Source organism: Balearica regulorum, chromosome W, assembly GCF_011004875.1.
Source record: "Balearica regulorum gibbericeps isolate bBalReg1 chromosome W, bBalReg1.pri, whole genome shotgun sequence".
Taxonomy (NCBI): Eukaryota; Metazoa; Chordata; class Aves; order Gruiformes; family Gruidae; genus Balearica; species Balearica regulorum.
Window position 1 is genome coordinate 14346594 of NC_046219.1, and position 16800 is coordinate 14363393.

General features: G+C 45.3%; 1 protein-coding gene across 3 annotated transcripts in view; it reads right to left on the reverse strand.

Annotated features, from left to right (window-relative positions):
* Positions 1-16745, reverse strand: part of LOC142599204 (protein FAM219A-like) — a 152644-nt gene extending 135899 nt beyond the window's left edge. For 2 of the 3 annotated variants that reach the window (XM_075739131.1, XM_075739130.1), the window contains exon 1: positions 16600-16745. In XM_075739131.1, coding sequence (XP_075595246.1) covers positions 16600-16659 — 60 coding nt within the window. In that variant the 5' untranslated portion in view covers positions 16660-16745. The remainder of the gene's footprint in view (positions 1-16599) is intronic. The other variant, XM_075739132.1, reaches the window with a different exon arrangement.
* Positions 16746-16800: the final 55 nt, after the last annotated feature.

Here is a 16800-nt window from a genome sequence, read left to right on the forward strand (position 1 = left end):
ATACCCTGGTAGTCTTGGACACAGACTTCAGCCAAGCATGAACAGAGGAACATCCAAGGAGCTCTTTTCCTCTGAACCAGCAGCCAGCGTTACACCCAGCTGTGCACAGCAGAGCCCCAGCGTGCCAGGCACAGTAAGTAATGCAGCTAAAGCACCACCTCCATAGCCAAGCTCTTAATGTGCCAGTTAGGGAGATGTACCACATGAAATGGTGGAGAAGTAGGATAGAAGCAGCAGCAGCAACAAACTAAGCACATTTTTTTGCCCAGTTAGCACAGTTAGACTTCATCGTGTCCATCAGTTTTGGTTCTGTCACGAATCCTGATTTAGGATCCTGCCAACTACGCCAATTTGCTGCGAATGGATGATTTAGACTGCTTAAAGAACCACTGTCAAAGGTATCAGCAAAAGTGGTTTTATTGAAATATGATGTGGTAAAAGTGCAACTTAACAAAGTTCAATGGCAAGGTTCACTCTATTACTTCACAAAGGATATAACGATGACTCAAAACTACCAAGACAGAATCAGGGTTTTAAGGCAATTCTACTGTAAATCCAAACCCATCATATTATGTTTGCTATAACTTCAAATTTTTCTGCTTTCTCCTCTAAATGCAAGATAATCCCTGCTTTTTCCAAACAAATTGTATTTGTAGCAGCCACAAAGACCTGTTGAAACCAGAGAGTATTTTCTGCCACCCTTTCGCTCTGCTCATAGCTTTTCCTGGTCCTCTTTGAGCACTGCATGTGCCAGCATCAGTGGGGTGGAGAGACTGTCAGGAAATCTGAGTGTTAAAGCTGTTTCTGTTTGGGTCTTGGCAAAAGCCAGGCTCTTTCCAGCATATTGTGCATGAGAAAGAGATTCCAGGCTTGAGACCGTTATTGATTGTGCATGTGTGTGTGTACACACCACGGTTCCTTCATCTTCCCTGCACTTGCTTGAACTTCTTGCCTTGGGGGAACTGGTAGCTCATTCCTGCTCCCCGGCTCCTGCAGATGCCCCAGCTTATGCATTCAGAGAGAGAGTTTCTGATGTTACTTCACACTGAAGTTATCTCCAGGACAGATAATCACATTACCCTTACTTTCTGTCCCCAGGGTAATTTGAGATTCAATATGACTTAAAGGGATAGTTTCCCTTTTGAGGGAAAAACTTCTTTACTTTGAGGGTGACCAAGCACTGGAACAGGCTGCCCAGGGAGGTTGTGGAGTCTCCTTCTCTGGAGATATTCAAAACCCACCTGGACGCAATCCTGTGCGGCCTGCTCTAGGTGATCCTGCTTTAGGAGGGGGGTTGGCCTAGATGATCTCCAGAGGTCACTTCTAACCCCTACCATTCTATGATCAGGAAGTTTGTAACTCTTACCAAGCTCCTAGATATTTTGGGACAGAACTAAAGTCTTCCACAAACAGTTGTCCAATTTCTCTACTAAAGAACTGTTGAAAAAGGGATAAAAAGTTCACAGATAGGATGAATTCAAACAATTTGGAGGAGAAATATTTTATTTTTAAAACTCCTCCCTTCCAGCAGACCACAGTGGATGGATCTTGGGTGCAGTTTTTACCTTCACCAGAGAAGAACTTTTCCTCAGGGCAAGGCTAGATACGTAGAAACAATTTGCCAGCTGCAGACACTGCAGGCAAAGGGGTTATAGCAGATTACATGAGCAGGTATGACAAGTTTAGATGGTGGCCACAGATCAGACACATACTGAAAGTCCTGCACGTGTGCTTTTGGAGTGGCCCAAAACACAATCTTTTGATTTCTTTGTACAACTACACCAAAACAGCAAAACAGTTTACAGGAAGACTTTACCTTGCAAGCTCTGAAGTACTCCAGCTTACCCAAACTTGTCAGAGGCCTGCAGGTAGCAAAGGAACCACCACATATGCCTCCCCCCATCCACTGGATAATTAGCCAGATGGCATGCCTGCAACAAAGCCACTGTGAGACAGTCCATACTCCTGTTCACTGGACCTCGTAACACAGCTTAATTTCTCCAATCTAAATACCCAGTCCTGAAAGTTATTTCTCTTGCTCATTTTCTAGACAAGACTAGGATTCCAGAAGGGAGTTGTCTGCATTAAAAATAGGATGCCACATTAAGCCATTGATGAGTTCTGTAAAAGCTAAGGAAAATCTTTTGAAGAAGACATTCCAAATTATACTGGCTTTTCCTCTTGCTACTACCTGGCCTTTGCATTCAAGGGGCATTCAGCACAGTGAAGGCTACCCTGTGGTTGAGATCCGGTAAGGAAAGTCCTCACCCAGCACCACAAGTATAGCTAAATCCATAGAAACCCTTCTCTGAGCTACAAGACAGATATGAACTTGAAAGAGCAGCTCCTCTGGAGATCAAAAAGAATCTCTGCTAGTTGCTTTACCAGCAACTTTTAACCCACCACCCTGGATTTGTTTTCAAAAGCTTTGGTAAGAGTTGCTCAATATGCAGCATTAAGCACAGCCTGACACTGGGGGTGGTCAGTGTCCTGGGACATTTCCTGGCATGCATGGCCACAAACTCATCTCTGGCTATAACTCAAAACTGTGACTATACAGCTTGCTGTTGAACAAGTGACAGAAGCACACAGCAATGTTGCATCGGGTGCAAGGCAGCTAAGTTTACACATCCATGTAAACAGATCTTAACCACGTTCTGAGAACTTTATTGAAGACTGGCCATTGCACTGCAAGTTTACAACCTGGTTTTCCTTAAAGTGAAAGTGTGTGCACTAATACTGCTAGCCAACATACTATGAAACCTTTTCTGTTTTATCAGAGCAATGTCATGAAATCATTTATTTTGATACTTACATTGACACTTATAGTTCTAATATTTCAGCTGCTACAGTTACTATTATAAAGGAAACATCTAGTAAAAAAACATCTGAAAGCTTGGTGCAGTACCAAAGCCAGCATCTAGTATCTAAGACTGAGTAAAAACTGGAGTGATTCTCAGTGTCTCAAGAACTAATCACAGGAAGATCCTTATAAGGAGAAGTTACTGGGCTTCAACAACCCAAAGTAACATCTAAGATTAATTGTCTCTCCACTAGCAGCTGTAAGAATCTCAACCATTCCTTCATACCAATCTGGTAATAATACAATTTTTGAGGAAAGATGCTGCTCATCTCATAAACCTACTGAAGTTTGAAACAAAATCAAGATACAGGTTTCTCCTTTATCTCTTATTTCTCAAATTGACTTCAGGGGCATGAGTGGAGGAAACCAGAGAGAGAAGTTGAAAAAAGAAAACTGCCATACAACAGCTAGTGGGAGAATTGTATCAATACCAGAGATTAGAGGCCTCTATGCAAAAACTGATAAAAGCAAAACAGTTCTTTGGAGTAACAAAAAAATGATACCAGAGCTAGGACAGTTGGTCAACACACTGACACATCATGGCTTGCAACAGTAGAGCAAGATAGTCCTGACAACTCAAACACAACTCTGTACAGCTAGTAAGAAGTCCCCTGCAATGGCAAGTTCTAAGAGACTGGCACAATGTTACCTTGCATATGCACAGTATCTTTCCCCCTGAATTGACCAAGTCTGATTAGAGCCCCTTGAAGGTGTTGCAGTTCCCAGCATCCTACTATACTATGTTTTATTTACATACGGACTCTGCCTACTAATGACATGCAATTATCTCTGAAGCTACAGCTATGACAAGCTAAGACAATAAAACTAAATCTTGATACGGATTACACAGAAGCATTTATACTATCATAGCAATCTGGGAAAAATTGCAGCACTCAAATTGAAAATAAAGTCTACTTTTGACCCATCATTTCTACAGAGCTCCTGGAGAACAGACCTAAACTGCTATTTCCCTTGCTCTGTTTTAGTAGGAGAAGGCACTATATAGGAGTTGTTATATTTAACCAGCACTCCCCACTCAGATCTCAAAGCTACAAGACTGTCCATTTTCAAAGCGTCCAATTGCCATTATTGAAAGCAATGATACATGCTGATACTAATTTGTTCCTTTAAGAAAGTACAGCTGAAATGACAGCTAGAGTAATTTATTTATTTCCACTAGTGTGTTCCTAAAGAAAAAGGACTGATGGTGCACCACTTTTTAAAGCCTCTTTTTAAAGGCTGAAAGCAAGACTTAGGACTTGACTTGTACTTGGCATATAGACACATGCAAGTCTATGGGGCCAAGGGTACTGTGGGAGCTGGTGGAAGTGCTCACCGAGCCACTTTCCATCATTTATCAACAGTCCTGGCTAAGCAGGGAGGTCCCAGTTGACTGAGAGTTAGCCAATATGACACCCATCTACAAGAAGGGCTGGAAGGAGAGTCCAAGGAACTACAGGCCTGTCAGTCTGACCTCAGTGCCAGGGAAGATTATGGAACAGATCATCTTGAGTGCCATCATGCAGCATGTACAGGACAACCAGGTGATCAGGATGAGTTTATGAAAGGCAGGTCTTGCTTGACTAACCTGATCTCCTTCTATGACAAGGTGACCCACTTAGTGGATGAGGGAAAGGCTGTGGATGTTGTTTACCTGGGCTTTAGTAAAGTCTTTGACACCGTTTCCTACAGCATTCTCCTGGAGGAACTGGTTGCTCATGGCTTGGACGGGCATACTCTTCACTGGGTAAAAAAATGGCTGGATGGCCAGGCCCAGAGAGTTGTGGCAAACAGAGTTAAATCCAGTTGGTGGCTGGTCACAAGTGATGTTCCCCAGGGCTCAGTATTGGGGCCAGTTCTCTTTAATATCTTTATCAGTGATCTGGATGAGGGGATTGAGTGCACCCTCAATAAGTTTGCAGACGACACCAAATTGGGCAGGAGTGTTGAGCTGCTTGAGGGTAGGAAGGCTCTACAGAGGGATCTGGACAGGCTGGATCAATGGGCCGAGGCCAACTGTATGAGGTTCAACAGTGCTAAGTGCCAAGTCCTGCACTTGGGTCACAACAACCCCAGGCAACACTACAGGTTTGGGGAAGAGTGGCTGGAAAGCTGCCTGGCAGAGAAGGACCTGGAGGATGTTGGTCGACAGCCAACTGAATATGAGCCAGCAGTGTGCCCAGGTGGCCAAGGCAGCCAACAGCATCCTGACTTGTATCAGAAATTGTGTGGCCAGCAGGACTAGGGAAGCGATTATCCCTTTGTACTCAGTACTGTTGAGATAGCACCTTGAATACTGTGTTCAGTTTTGGGCCCCTCACAAGATATTGAGGTGCTGGAGCATGTCCAAAGAGGAGCAAAGCTGGTGAAGGATCTAGAGAGCAAGTCTCATGAGGAGCGGCTGAGGGAACTGGGGTTGTTTAGTCTGGAGAAAAGGCTGAGGGGAGACCTTATTGCTCCCTACAACTACCTGAAAGGAGGTTGTAGCAAGGTGGGTGTCAGTGTCTTTTCCCTAGTAAAGAGCGATAGGATGATAGGAAACATCCTCAAGTTGTGCCAGGGGAGGTTTAGATTAGATATTAGGAAAAATTTCTTCACTGGAAGGGTTATCAAGCACTGGAACAGACTGCCCAGTGAAACTCTATCCTCTTCAGGGTCCTTTCCAGCCTAAATGATCCTATTCTATGAAAGGGACAATTCCTGCCAGTTAAACTTCAGTATGGATATTTCATAACACATTTTCAATAAGAGTTGGACTTCTTGTAACTCCTTTACCATACCCATTCCCCTTTATTCTAGCAGTGATTTAGACTTCAGTTTGATCAAAACTTTTGACACACACAGATTTACAGAAATTGAATCACTAGCTAGCAGTTTCTCCTAGGCTCGTGAGCTGCCAACAACCCAAAGTGCAGCTTTTACATGCTCCAGTGGGCTAGGTGACCTCCCTCTTCAAAGCCTGCATACATGCTGTTCCTACAACTATTCTCAGGATTGATATTCAGGGTTTTTTCATATGTAAAGGGAAAGAAAGATTAGAGATCTAGACAGACCCAAAAAAGGTTGGTAGGGGGAAGAGAAGAACAGTTAAGTCTTTCCCTGGACTACATCATGATTTTGCTGCAAGATTCTTTGAAGTTTAAGAATCCTAAACTTAGAAATAAAGTGTTTCCTGCTGTTTCCATATCACATGGATTGTGCGAAACCTATACACATTCCCATTCCTACCCTGTTCACATATCCCCCAAGCTTGTCCCAAGGGATATCATACTCAGCTTTCTTGTATTCCACAGCCAGCCACCACAAGAAACAAGGTTCAGGTATTGTGCATTCTCATGTGCTTTTAAAAAAAAAAAATAATCCACATTTACAACCATTAAGGATTGGTCCTACAACTAAAGGGACACTACAGCATTTCAGTGACCTAGGCTGTACTTAGGCTAAATCAGTTTTGCTGCTGGAACAAAGCTGTCCCACAGATAATACTGGAAGTGTTGTTGCAGAGGGGCAGCTATGCTGATAGAGCTGGTCCCTGTACAGACACAGGAGCACTGTATATTTCTCTTTACACCCAAGACCCCCTACTCCAAACAACAAGCTAAGCCAGCAGGGGTAAACCTTCACTACTGGTGATCACACAGATGGGACAAAAGTAGAGACCCCTTTCCATACCCCAATTGACAGAGCAGTGCCCGTAGGAGCCCTTTGACTATGTGGTATTCAACTGGAGGGTCTCTGGCCAAATACAATGTATTTTCCATTTGTATCACATGCATGTGGATAGAAAGAAAAATCACGCTTTCCTACAAAGGAGCATATTGGTTTTTTTAGAAGCATCAGTCACAAGATTCAGCCAGACAAAAGCTTTACAATGCCACTGTTGGTCAGGAATACTCCTATTTTTCTCTTCTAAATTAAGAACATGCACCCTGTGCAATGCAGACACCTCTCCCTTTCTCTCCCATTTCTCAGAAGATCAGTCTGCTCAGACATCTCCTTGGATGTTCAGGTTCTACAGACTTCAGAAATTTGTCCTTTACTAGACCTCAAGCTACTTGCAACAACCAACCAGAAAAACAAGTTTCAGATTAAAAGTTAAGCCCCACGATCGAGTTGCTACCAATGACGATAAACCCCATGAGTATTAAAATATTACGTTCTTCTAGTGCATTAGCTACTGCAGGTGAAAGCATTTGTACTTAAATATTTCTAACCATGACCACAAACATTAGGACTTGACTTATGGGACTGCTCTATTCATACAGAATTCAAGTATTTTCTAAGTAAATGAACATCACCACTATGGTTCCTGTGCATTTTGTTTAATAGTCTTTCAATATCAAGATCACTTCAAGCACCAGACTGGGTTTTTTGGATTCAGTACCTCTTTAAAGTTATGGTGACCTTAAAGAACATATCACACCACTTCAGAGCAAGGCAGCAATAATCACTTCAGTCAGGAACTCAGCTAGGAATTCAGCAGAACTGGGAGGCTGAGCAAAAGTGGATTTGAATCCCCTTACCTCATCTCTAACAGCTATTAGACCTGCATGCTCCAACATGCTCCAAGAAGTTAATTTCCTAGAACTAGCTTGGCTCAAAACATGGCAAGTCTCATACCAGACTTTGTAGTGATAGGACAAGGGAAGTAGATAAGACTAGTACATCAGCCAAAGAGTCAAACCAACACAGTTCACTGTCTGGGGACATAGAATCGTTGGGTTGGAAGGGACCTCAAAGATCATCTAGTTCCAACCACCCTGCTACGGGCAGGGACACCCTCCACTAGACCACGTTGCCCAAAGCCCCATCAAACCTGGCCTTGAACACTTCCAGGGAGGGGGCCTCCACAACCTCTCTGGGCAACCTGTTCCAGTGCCTCACCACCCTCACAGTAAAGAATTTCTTCCCAACACCTCATCTAAATCGACCCTCCTTCAGCTTAAACCCATTACCCCTTGTCCTGTCACTACACTCCCTGATAAACAGTCCCTCTCCAGCTTTCCTGGAGGCCCCCTTCAGGTACTGGAAGGCCACAATTAGGTCTCCCCAGAGCCTTCTCTTCTCCAGGCTGAACAATCCCAACTCTCTCAGCCTGTCCTCACAGGAGAGGTGCTCCAGCCCTCTGATCAGCTTCGTGGCCCTCCTCTGGACTCACTCCAACAGCTCCATGTCTCTCCTGTACTGGGGCCCCCCAGAGCTGGATGCAGTACTCCAGGTGGGGTCTCAGAAGACCAGAGTAGAGGGGCAGGATCACCTCCCTCGACCTGCTGGTCATGCCTCTTTTGATGCAGCCCAGGACACGATTTGCTTTCTGGGCTGCAAGCACACACTGCCGGCTCATGTTGAGCTTTTCATCAATCAATACCCCCAAGTCCTTCTCCTCAGGGCTGCTTTCAGTCCATTCCTCGCCCAGCCTATAGTCGTGCTTGGGACTGCCCTGACCCACGTGCAGGACCTTGCACTTGGCCTTGTTGAACTTCATGCGGTTCGCACGGGCCCACCTCTCCAGCCTGTCAAGGTCCCTCTGGATGGCATCCCTTCCCTCCAGCGTGTCGACCACACCACACAGCTTGGTGTCGTCAGCAAACTTGCTGAGGGTGCACTCGATCCCACTGTCCATGTCACCGACAAAGATGTTGAACAGTGCCGGTCCCAGGACCGACCCCTGAGGAACGCCACTCGTCACTGTTCTCCACTTGGACATGGAGCCGTTGACCACAACTCTTTGAGTGCGACCATCCAGCCAATTCCTTATCCACCGCGTGGTCCATCCATCGAATCCATGTCTCTCCAATTTAGAGACAAGGATGTTGTGCGGGACAGCGTCAAATGCCTTGCACAAGTCCAGGGAGATGACATCAGTTGCCCTTCCCTTGTCCAACAACGCTGTGACCCCATCATAGAAGGCCACCAAGTTTGTCAGACACGATTTGCCCTTAGTGAAGCCCTGTTGCCTATCACCAATCACCTCCTTATTTTCCATGTGCCTGAGCATAGTCTCCAGGAGGGTCTGCTCCATGATCTTGCCAGGCACGGAGGTGAGGCTGACTGGCCTGTGGTTCCCTGGGTCTTCCTTTTTTCCCTTCTTAAAAATGGGGGTTATGTTCCCCCTCTTCCAGTCAGGGGGAACTTCACCAGACTGCCAGGACTTCTCAAATATGATGGAGAGTGGCCTGGCGCCTTCATCCGCCAGTTCCCTCAGGACCCACGGATGCATCTCATCAGGTCCCATGGACTTGTGCACCTTCAGGTTCCTTAGATATTCTCGAACCTGATCTTCTCCTACAGTGGGCGGTTCTGCATTCTCCCATTCCCTGCCTTCTGTGACCTGGGCAGTGTGGCTGAAGCATTTGCCAGTGAGGACTGAGGCAAAGAAGCAATGATTTAAGCAATACTAGCAAAAGAGCTTAGGCAAGCATAAATGAATCTATTCCAATTTTACAGACGTGGGTCTAACCAACAAGTCCTTTTAAATACTGCAAGGTACTGCCAGTGCGTTCTTCAGTGAGGACTGCAGCACTTTCTCACTTTGAGGGGAAAAAAGGAAGTCGCAGTACCTTAAGTCTGAGAATACCAGAGGTACACACAGAAACATTAAAAAAACCACTCAAGTTACCTTAGACAACTGTGTGTAGGAGTGAAATGAAGAACTGCTGAAGACAAAAATAATCACATTTAAGGAAGCTAAAGGTACTCAGTCCACCAGGAAAAAAAAAAGATCTTCTACTGGCCAACCATAAGAGGTCTGTTTGAAAGTAAGAAGCAGGCTATCTCATCCCAGCTCAAAAGCTCTTCCAATGCCTGTGGCAAGCTTAATGAACAGACATCATTTCTCCCTTCAGCTTTACTCCTGAAAGTAAACTTCTCAGTCTCTATACTAAGAGGGCTTTGCAACTCACTTTGTAGAAGCATTTTGGATATCACCAGTTGTGGTGGGTTGACCCTGGCTGAGGGCCAGGTGCCCACCAGAGCCCCTCTATCACTCCCCTGTTTCATTAGACAGGGGAGAAAAGGTACAATGAAAAAAAAAAAACTTACGGGTCGAGATAAGGACAGGGAGAGATCATTCTCTAATTATCATCACGAGCAAAACAGACCGAACTTAGAGAGGGAATTCATCTTATTTATTACTAAGCAAAACAGAGTAGAGGAATGAGAAATAAAACCAAATCTTAAAAACACCTCCCCCCAACCCTCCCATCTTCCCGGGCTCAACTTCACTCCCGGCTTCAACCTCCGCCCCCCTCAGCGGCACAGGGGGACAGGGAGTGGGGGTTACAGTCAGTTCCTCACGCGGTGTTTCTGCCGCTTCTTCATCCTCAGGGGGAGGACTCATCGTTCCCCTGCTCCAGCGTGGGGTCCCTCTCATGGGAGACAGTCCTTCACGACCTTCTCCAACGTGAGTCTCCTCCACGGGGTGCAGACCTTCAGGAGCAAACTGCTCCAGCGTGGGTCCCCCACGGGGTCACAAGTCCTGTCAGCACACCTGCTCTGGCGTGGGCTCCTCTCTCCACGGATCCACAGGTCCTGCCAGGAGCTTGCTCCAGAACAGGCTTCCCACGGGGTCACAGCCTCCTTCAGGTGCCTCCACCTGCTCCAGAGTGGGGTCCTCCATGGGCTGCAGGTGGAATCTCTACACCCCCTCATCCTGCCTCCATGGGCTGCAGGGGGACAGCCTGCTTCACCATGGTCTTCACCATGGGCTGCAGGGGGATCTCTGCTCCAGCACCTGGAGCACCTCCTCCCCCTCCTTCTGCACTGACCTTGGTGTCTGCAGATGTTCTTACATCTTCTCACTCCTCTCTCTGGCTGCAAAAGCACTCTCTCTAACTGTTTTTTTCCTTCTTAAATATGTTATCACAGAGGCGCTGATTGGCTTGGCCTTGGCCAGCGGTGGGTCCCTCTTGGAGCCGGCTGGCATTGGCTCTATCAGACACAGGGGAAGCTTCTAGCAGCTTCTCACAGAAGCCACCCCTGTAGCCCCCCCGCTACCAAAACCTTGCCATGCAAAACCAACACACCAGTATACTTAAGCATGTATTGAAGACAACATTTCTTCCCAGAGAAGTAATAACCTTGTTATCCTATCAATCAACAGTGGATATGTCCAAAAGCAGGTACTCTTCAAAACTGAAGAAAATTTCCACCTAGATTTTCATTTGCTCCAACTTGCTATCCTCAAAGTCAAAGCAGAAAAGCAAATGCTTGCTTTCTATTACATATTTCAAAATGGACACTGATCCATTGTACAAGATTACATCTTAAACCTCAGAAATAAGAATAATGGTCAGGGAGATCACACAGGGTTAGAGCTGAAACTGACTGATTTACTAGTTGCAAGTGGCTGCATCACTACAATGTCAATTTTATAGTGACAGACACAGAATAACCTCACAGGGACCTTATATTCAAAGGGCACAAGACTTCAAGATACACAGCATGTACAAGTAAGTCAGAGAGATGCATTTCTACAGACTGCCTGTAGGAAGTGACAGATAATTGATCTGTGTAGAGGCTGAAAGACAGCTACTCCAGCCAAGGTCTTAAAATGTCCAAAAAAAAAAAAAAAACCAGGTACACCATCATGACTGACTGACTCCCAGTCCTGCCATTAGCCAGCATCCCTCAGTCTCCTGCCCCACAGATCAAACCAGTGATGGGATCCCCTCCTCTTTTCTTGTCAGGTTCAATCTTCAATTTCGCAGCAAGGAAGATGCAACTCCAGAGAGGCCACATATGCCTCACAGTTCCATGGGTAAGCTGAGGGCTCTCCTTAAATGAACGCTTTCAGAATTAATAGGCACATGTTTTCCTCTCTCACCCTGGTATTTTGCTCATCTTGTCTGACTCCTTACAGACGTGCCACTAGCAGAAAAAGCATACAGCTATTTCTGTAGCAGAAGTTGGTATCCAAGTAGACATTAATATCAAGCTACAAATAACAAGCTCCTGAGAGTTATGGAAGAATCCCAAGAGGAGTATATGCAGGTTTAATTCTTTGTAGCGTTCAGTGCCCCTTTTTGAACACCTTTCTTCACTCAAGAAGAGATTTCTAAACATACTGACAGAGTAACTACATATAAGATTTTGTGCAAAGAACCAGCATAACAGCATGCCTGCAGAGACAATGCCAGTTAGAACATGCTCCCATGTCCTGACAAGTCATCTTCTAGCAACACCAGCCACATCCCTCACCACAGCTGCTCATGAGCCCATGCTAGAATCACTGCTGGAGTTTCTCCCTGGTCTGAGTGCATAATAAAAATGCTCCTGTACCACTGCACCAAAGGTCTGATACAGAGCAGGGGAGGGTCAAGACAACCCCAATGACAGAGAACCAAAATATTCAGGGAGGTAATTTTTAGGCTACTGCTGTAAGTGACACAGCAGCACATCAAAACAGGCTGTATAACTAAAAGCAGCAGTATCTGAATTAGTTCAGTTTCAGAACCCATAGTACTGTGACATTACAAATCTCATGTACTATATGCATTTACAAAACATAGCTGACTAACCCCGGGCTACATTACAATGAATATACATAGGAATGACATTTTCATTTTAGAAGCTTTTTTCTTCTAGAAAGAAGGGTTTCTTATGTATCGATAGTAGAGACCTTATATTTTCTAGGCCCTACAGATATAACCTTTTTGCTTCTTAGTTATTCTTGCTTTTCTATTTTCATGTTTTCCCCTATTTTAGGGATGCATCAGACAAAACAAAAAGATCTTAACACATAGCACAACTTCCCTAGGACAAGACAGTCAATATTTTCAAAAAATCATGTGAATTTTTTTTAAGCATGCTGAACACTCATACTGTCCACTGACTAAAATGATAGTTCATTTTTTAAAAACTAAGTATCCAGTAAATAGTCTGGGTTTTTTCTGTTCTTTCTAATGTTCAAAAAAGCTGTATAGAAATGCATCTTCTGTATCTTCAGAGTTTCTGGAAATTTTATACCTCCAGGACCAGTGTAGATTTGACATCTCAGAAAGCTGACATCACTGTAGGATGTGACTAAGCAAAATCCTTAGGTCTGCTATAGTCATCACAACTCAAGCTACCAGCCCTAGGTCCCACAGCCTGGCAAACATCTGTGAAGAACTAGCCTGGCCACAATACTTCAAAACAAGATATAAGAACCATCGACCCAATTTCTCCATAAAGAGCTCCTACTTTTCACATGGTCAGAGAACTGGGAAGCTGAAATACCGTATTACACTTGCCACTTTCAGAAAGCAAGACAGCCTCAGGAGTTTGTTGCAGCAGCTTCAGAGAAGCTTTGCACTTTAGCAGGTGCTTTTTCTTAGGAAAAGTTGTACTGGTGCCATGTGGGCAATAGCACTTTTACTCTACTTCCATTTTTGTGCTAATAACAGGAACTACCTGCATCAGTGTACAGGAGCAATGCATGATCCAACACCATCATCTGTTAGTTTCCCATCATACACCAGCCAGTGTTTGGTGTATGCTAGGCTCAGGAGTATTTTAGACAGCTGATCAATAGTGCCAGTATCAGTAGCAGGTTTAGAAGCCGAGTGGCTCAGAAAGGCTTCAGACTACTTTCTGAGAATGGTTTCCCTTCAGCATTTAACTGCCATACTTATCTCTTAATTCTGAAGATCATCAGGCCTGTCTGTCAGATGGTTTCTAGGCAGATCTCCAGCAGTTATCCTGAAGTTCAGCATGAAGACATCGAAAGCTAAAATGACACTTTTTCATCTATGCAGATAAAGACATTCACAAGTGTGCATGCTGGTCAAGAACAAAATTTAAGGATTGCAAGAAAAGCCTAGCTTCACAAACTTCACATTAGGACCCTTCTCACGCTGTCAGATACTGGCCAGATTCAGAGGGAGCAGTGCTCTCCTTGGACACCCTCCAGTCTAAACAGGAGGAAAACATTTCTTACAGTGTATGCACTTCAGACCAGGCAAGGGACATTCTCTTCTCTATTTGCTTTCGGCAGGGAATCATATTTCAAAACAGTTTGATAGCTTTAGTGGCAGTTCACAACAGCTCTCAGGTTACACCTAGAAAACCAACTTCTACCTCAGCCCTTTAGATGGTGAAAACAATGCCAGACTCCTTTGGCCTTCAATATTGGCTGACCCATCTGTCCCTGAGACCATGCAGAACTGAAAGCTTTTACACTGGGAAGAAAAAAGTCTGAGATGCTGTTATTCTATACTTAAGTATGGGATGGGGGGAGAGGAAAGGGACAAATGGTAAACATAATAGAACAAAGCACCAGTAGTGGGCAGAATTGTGTTACCCAATTAAGCCCAGCTAGCTTCTGAACTGCAAGGATTCTTGCAAGCATCCAGTCCCTACTTACAAGATCCAGACCAGGAACTAAAGCAGACAAAGCCACTGGAAGTGCTGTACCAAACTTGTTTATCCCACTTATGAGCCTGATGCCAGCATTTCCAGACACATGGAAGAATCCCACACATCTAGTCACAGCAACAGCCCCTCACGTACACAAGGTTTCGCTATGAACTTCATTAGTTAAAGCACAGGTTCAGAGTATTCTTTCAATGCAAGTGTTAAATCCCTTTGTGAAAATTTCCTAGTTCTTGGCTGCTGAAGAGAAGGAAACCTACTTCCTAAGCTTACTGTCACAGCTGCATAATATACCATCCTACCCTGCAACAGCAGGGCTGGACCAGACAACCTCTTCAGGTTCTGGTCACTCCATGGCCATGCAAACATGCATGCACAAGCAAATTCCACTACTCTACTATTATCATGGGGTTTCTAGAAAATACTTGTGTATTTTTTGGTCTGCCAACAGCTTTTCCAAACTTGCTAATCTCACTACCATACCTACTGGCCTCAACACGAATAAAGGCCAGCCTTGTGCGTGTGCAGAGGCAGCAGACATGACAAGTAGGGCATGCAGTAAGTCTACATCAGTTTTTATGGACAGTTTTCTTCCCCACCACAAAGGTTAGAAGCTAAAAAAAAAGCCAACCACTACACTAAAAATATTTTCACAATTTTTCAATACTCCCACCATAAAAAAGTTTTTCTTGCCACTGAGGGGTAATTTTAGTTTGTAGACCTTCATAGGAGAGTCTTTCTGTTCACAAGATAATTGTTTTATTTTGTTCTCAACTTTTTGCAAACACTACCTACAACAAGAAACCAAAAATTGGTACATCAACTCTAAATAATGTACAGTTTGATATACTGGAAATCTCAGTAGTATCTTCAGTGCTAACAAACCTGCCAATAGCCTATCCTCACTTGCTGTCAAAAGTATCTGTGTAAGTATTTCATTAAAGTTCTTTCTACTTCTCTAAATATTTCATATCACCATCTCACACAATCAGATAGAAGGGTAGAATTTGCTTACTCCAGGTGCCAAAGGGAATCAACATCAAGTGAGTCAGCCCTTTATCCAGCTTTCACTTTGATGCCAAGGCGGCCTATATTTCAGCAGGTCACAGGTTATACATAACAACGCACCTTCAATGGGAGAGTGAGGCAGATTGGAGTAAGCAGAAAAGAACATACAAGGGAACCTTTCCTAGAAGGAAAACAGATAAACATATTCAAGTGTTCTGCAGAATGCAACTGGGACACACACACAAGTGAACCTGTAGCAAAGCAGCTACACACTCATAAGAAGCCTTGGACTACTTGGTGATGATCTAGCATCTCCCACGGCTGCCAACCAGCTGGCCTTACTTCATGTCATTTCAGAAACTACCAAAAGCCCAGGACTTTTTACCTGCCTATTTACACAGCTGCAAAGTCCTACAAGCCTGTATACTTCCTCTGGCAAGATTCCCCAGGGTCCCATGTAGCAGTAACTATTGTCAACTTCTTCAGAGCTCATTAACCAAGTATAACTGTGTCTATTAAGTGACAAAGCATCCTGAAATCAAACACACATGCCCTGGCACAGGGAAAAGCCCAAAACACAACCCCTCACAGAACACTTTTTTTACATAAAGAATGTTATGTGAGCAAAACTAATTTGACAGATGTTTCTTTTGAAACACGGATTTTTCACATGAGTATCCAATAGCAGTTTTGCACTAAGAGCAACAGCTATAAGAGCATCCTGTAGTTTCATACCACAACTCACACCAGACATGTTTAAACACCCATCCCGTGCAGGTATCCCATCCCTGGGGAGCACCTCTCGGGCCAGACTGCATACAAACATTGCCTAATTGTTACAATATACGTGAGATCTGGGGGAATATTCAGCTAAAACCCCAGTCCTCTGCACCTCCAGCTGCTCAGATGATCTGGCTGCCCGTCCTTACGGGCTCCTCACTCTTACCGCCGACTCCCACACCCCCGGGGCACTCCTCTCCCCAGCGCTGGAGCCCACCGGCCGACGCGGCGGAAAACACCCGCGCCACGCGCCTGCTATGCCGGGGCGCTTCGCGACGCCACATTATTTAGAGAAGCGACGTTTCAACGAAGGAAGGAGCAGAGCCGCTGCCGCCTGCCTGCCCCCGCCCTCCCCGCGGACGGCTTCTGCACCCAGGGAGATGCCAGGGAAAAAGAAGAGTATGACGGAGAAGCCGGGCAGGCAGCCGTAACCACGGGCACCCCGAGATGACACAGCAGGCGCCGCTGAGCACGGCCCCGGCGGAGACGGTGAGGAGACAGCCGTTACATAACGATCACGGCGCGCAGGCCCGACCACCCACCCCACCAGTGAGACGGCAACTCCCGGGGACAGCACGGCCACACCCGCCCCTCACCAGCGGCTGCATCTCAGCGCGAACAGCAGGCACCTGGAACCGATCTATCTCCTCCATCATGATGGTGGAAGTGAGGCAGGAAGAACGAACGAACGCAGTGAGACTCCTCAAACGCCGAAAGACGACAACGCAACCCACCACAAACGCTGCCTCATCACCACTGCCACTCACTGCCAAAGTGACCACGCCGCTTCCGGCCGC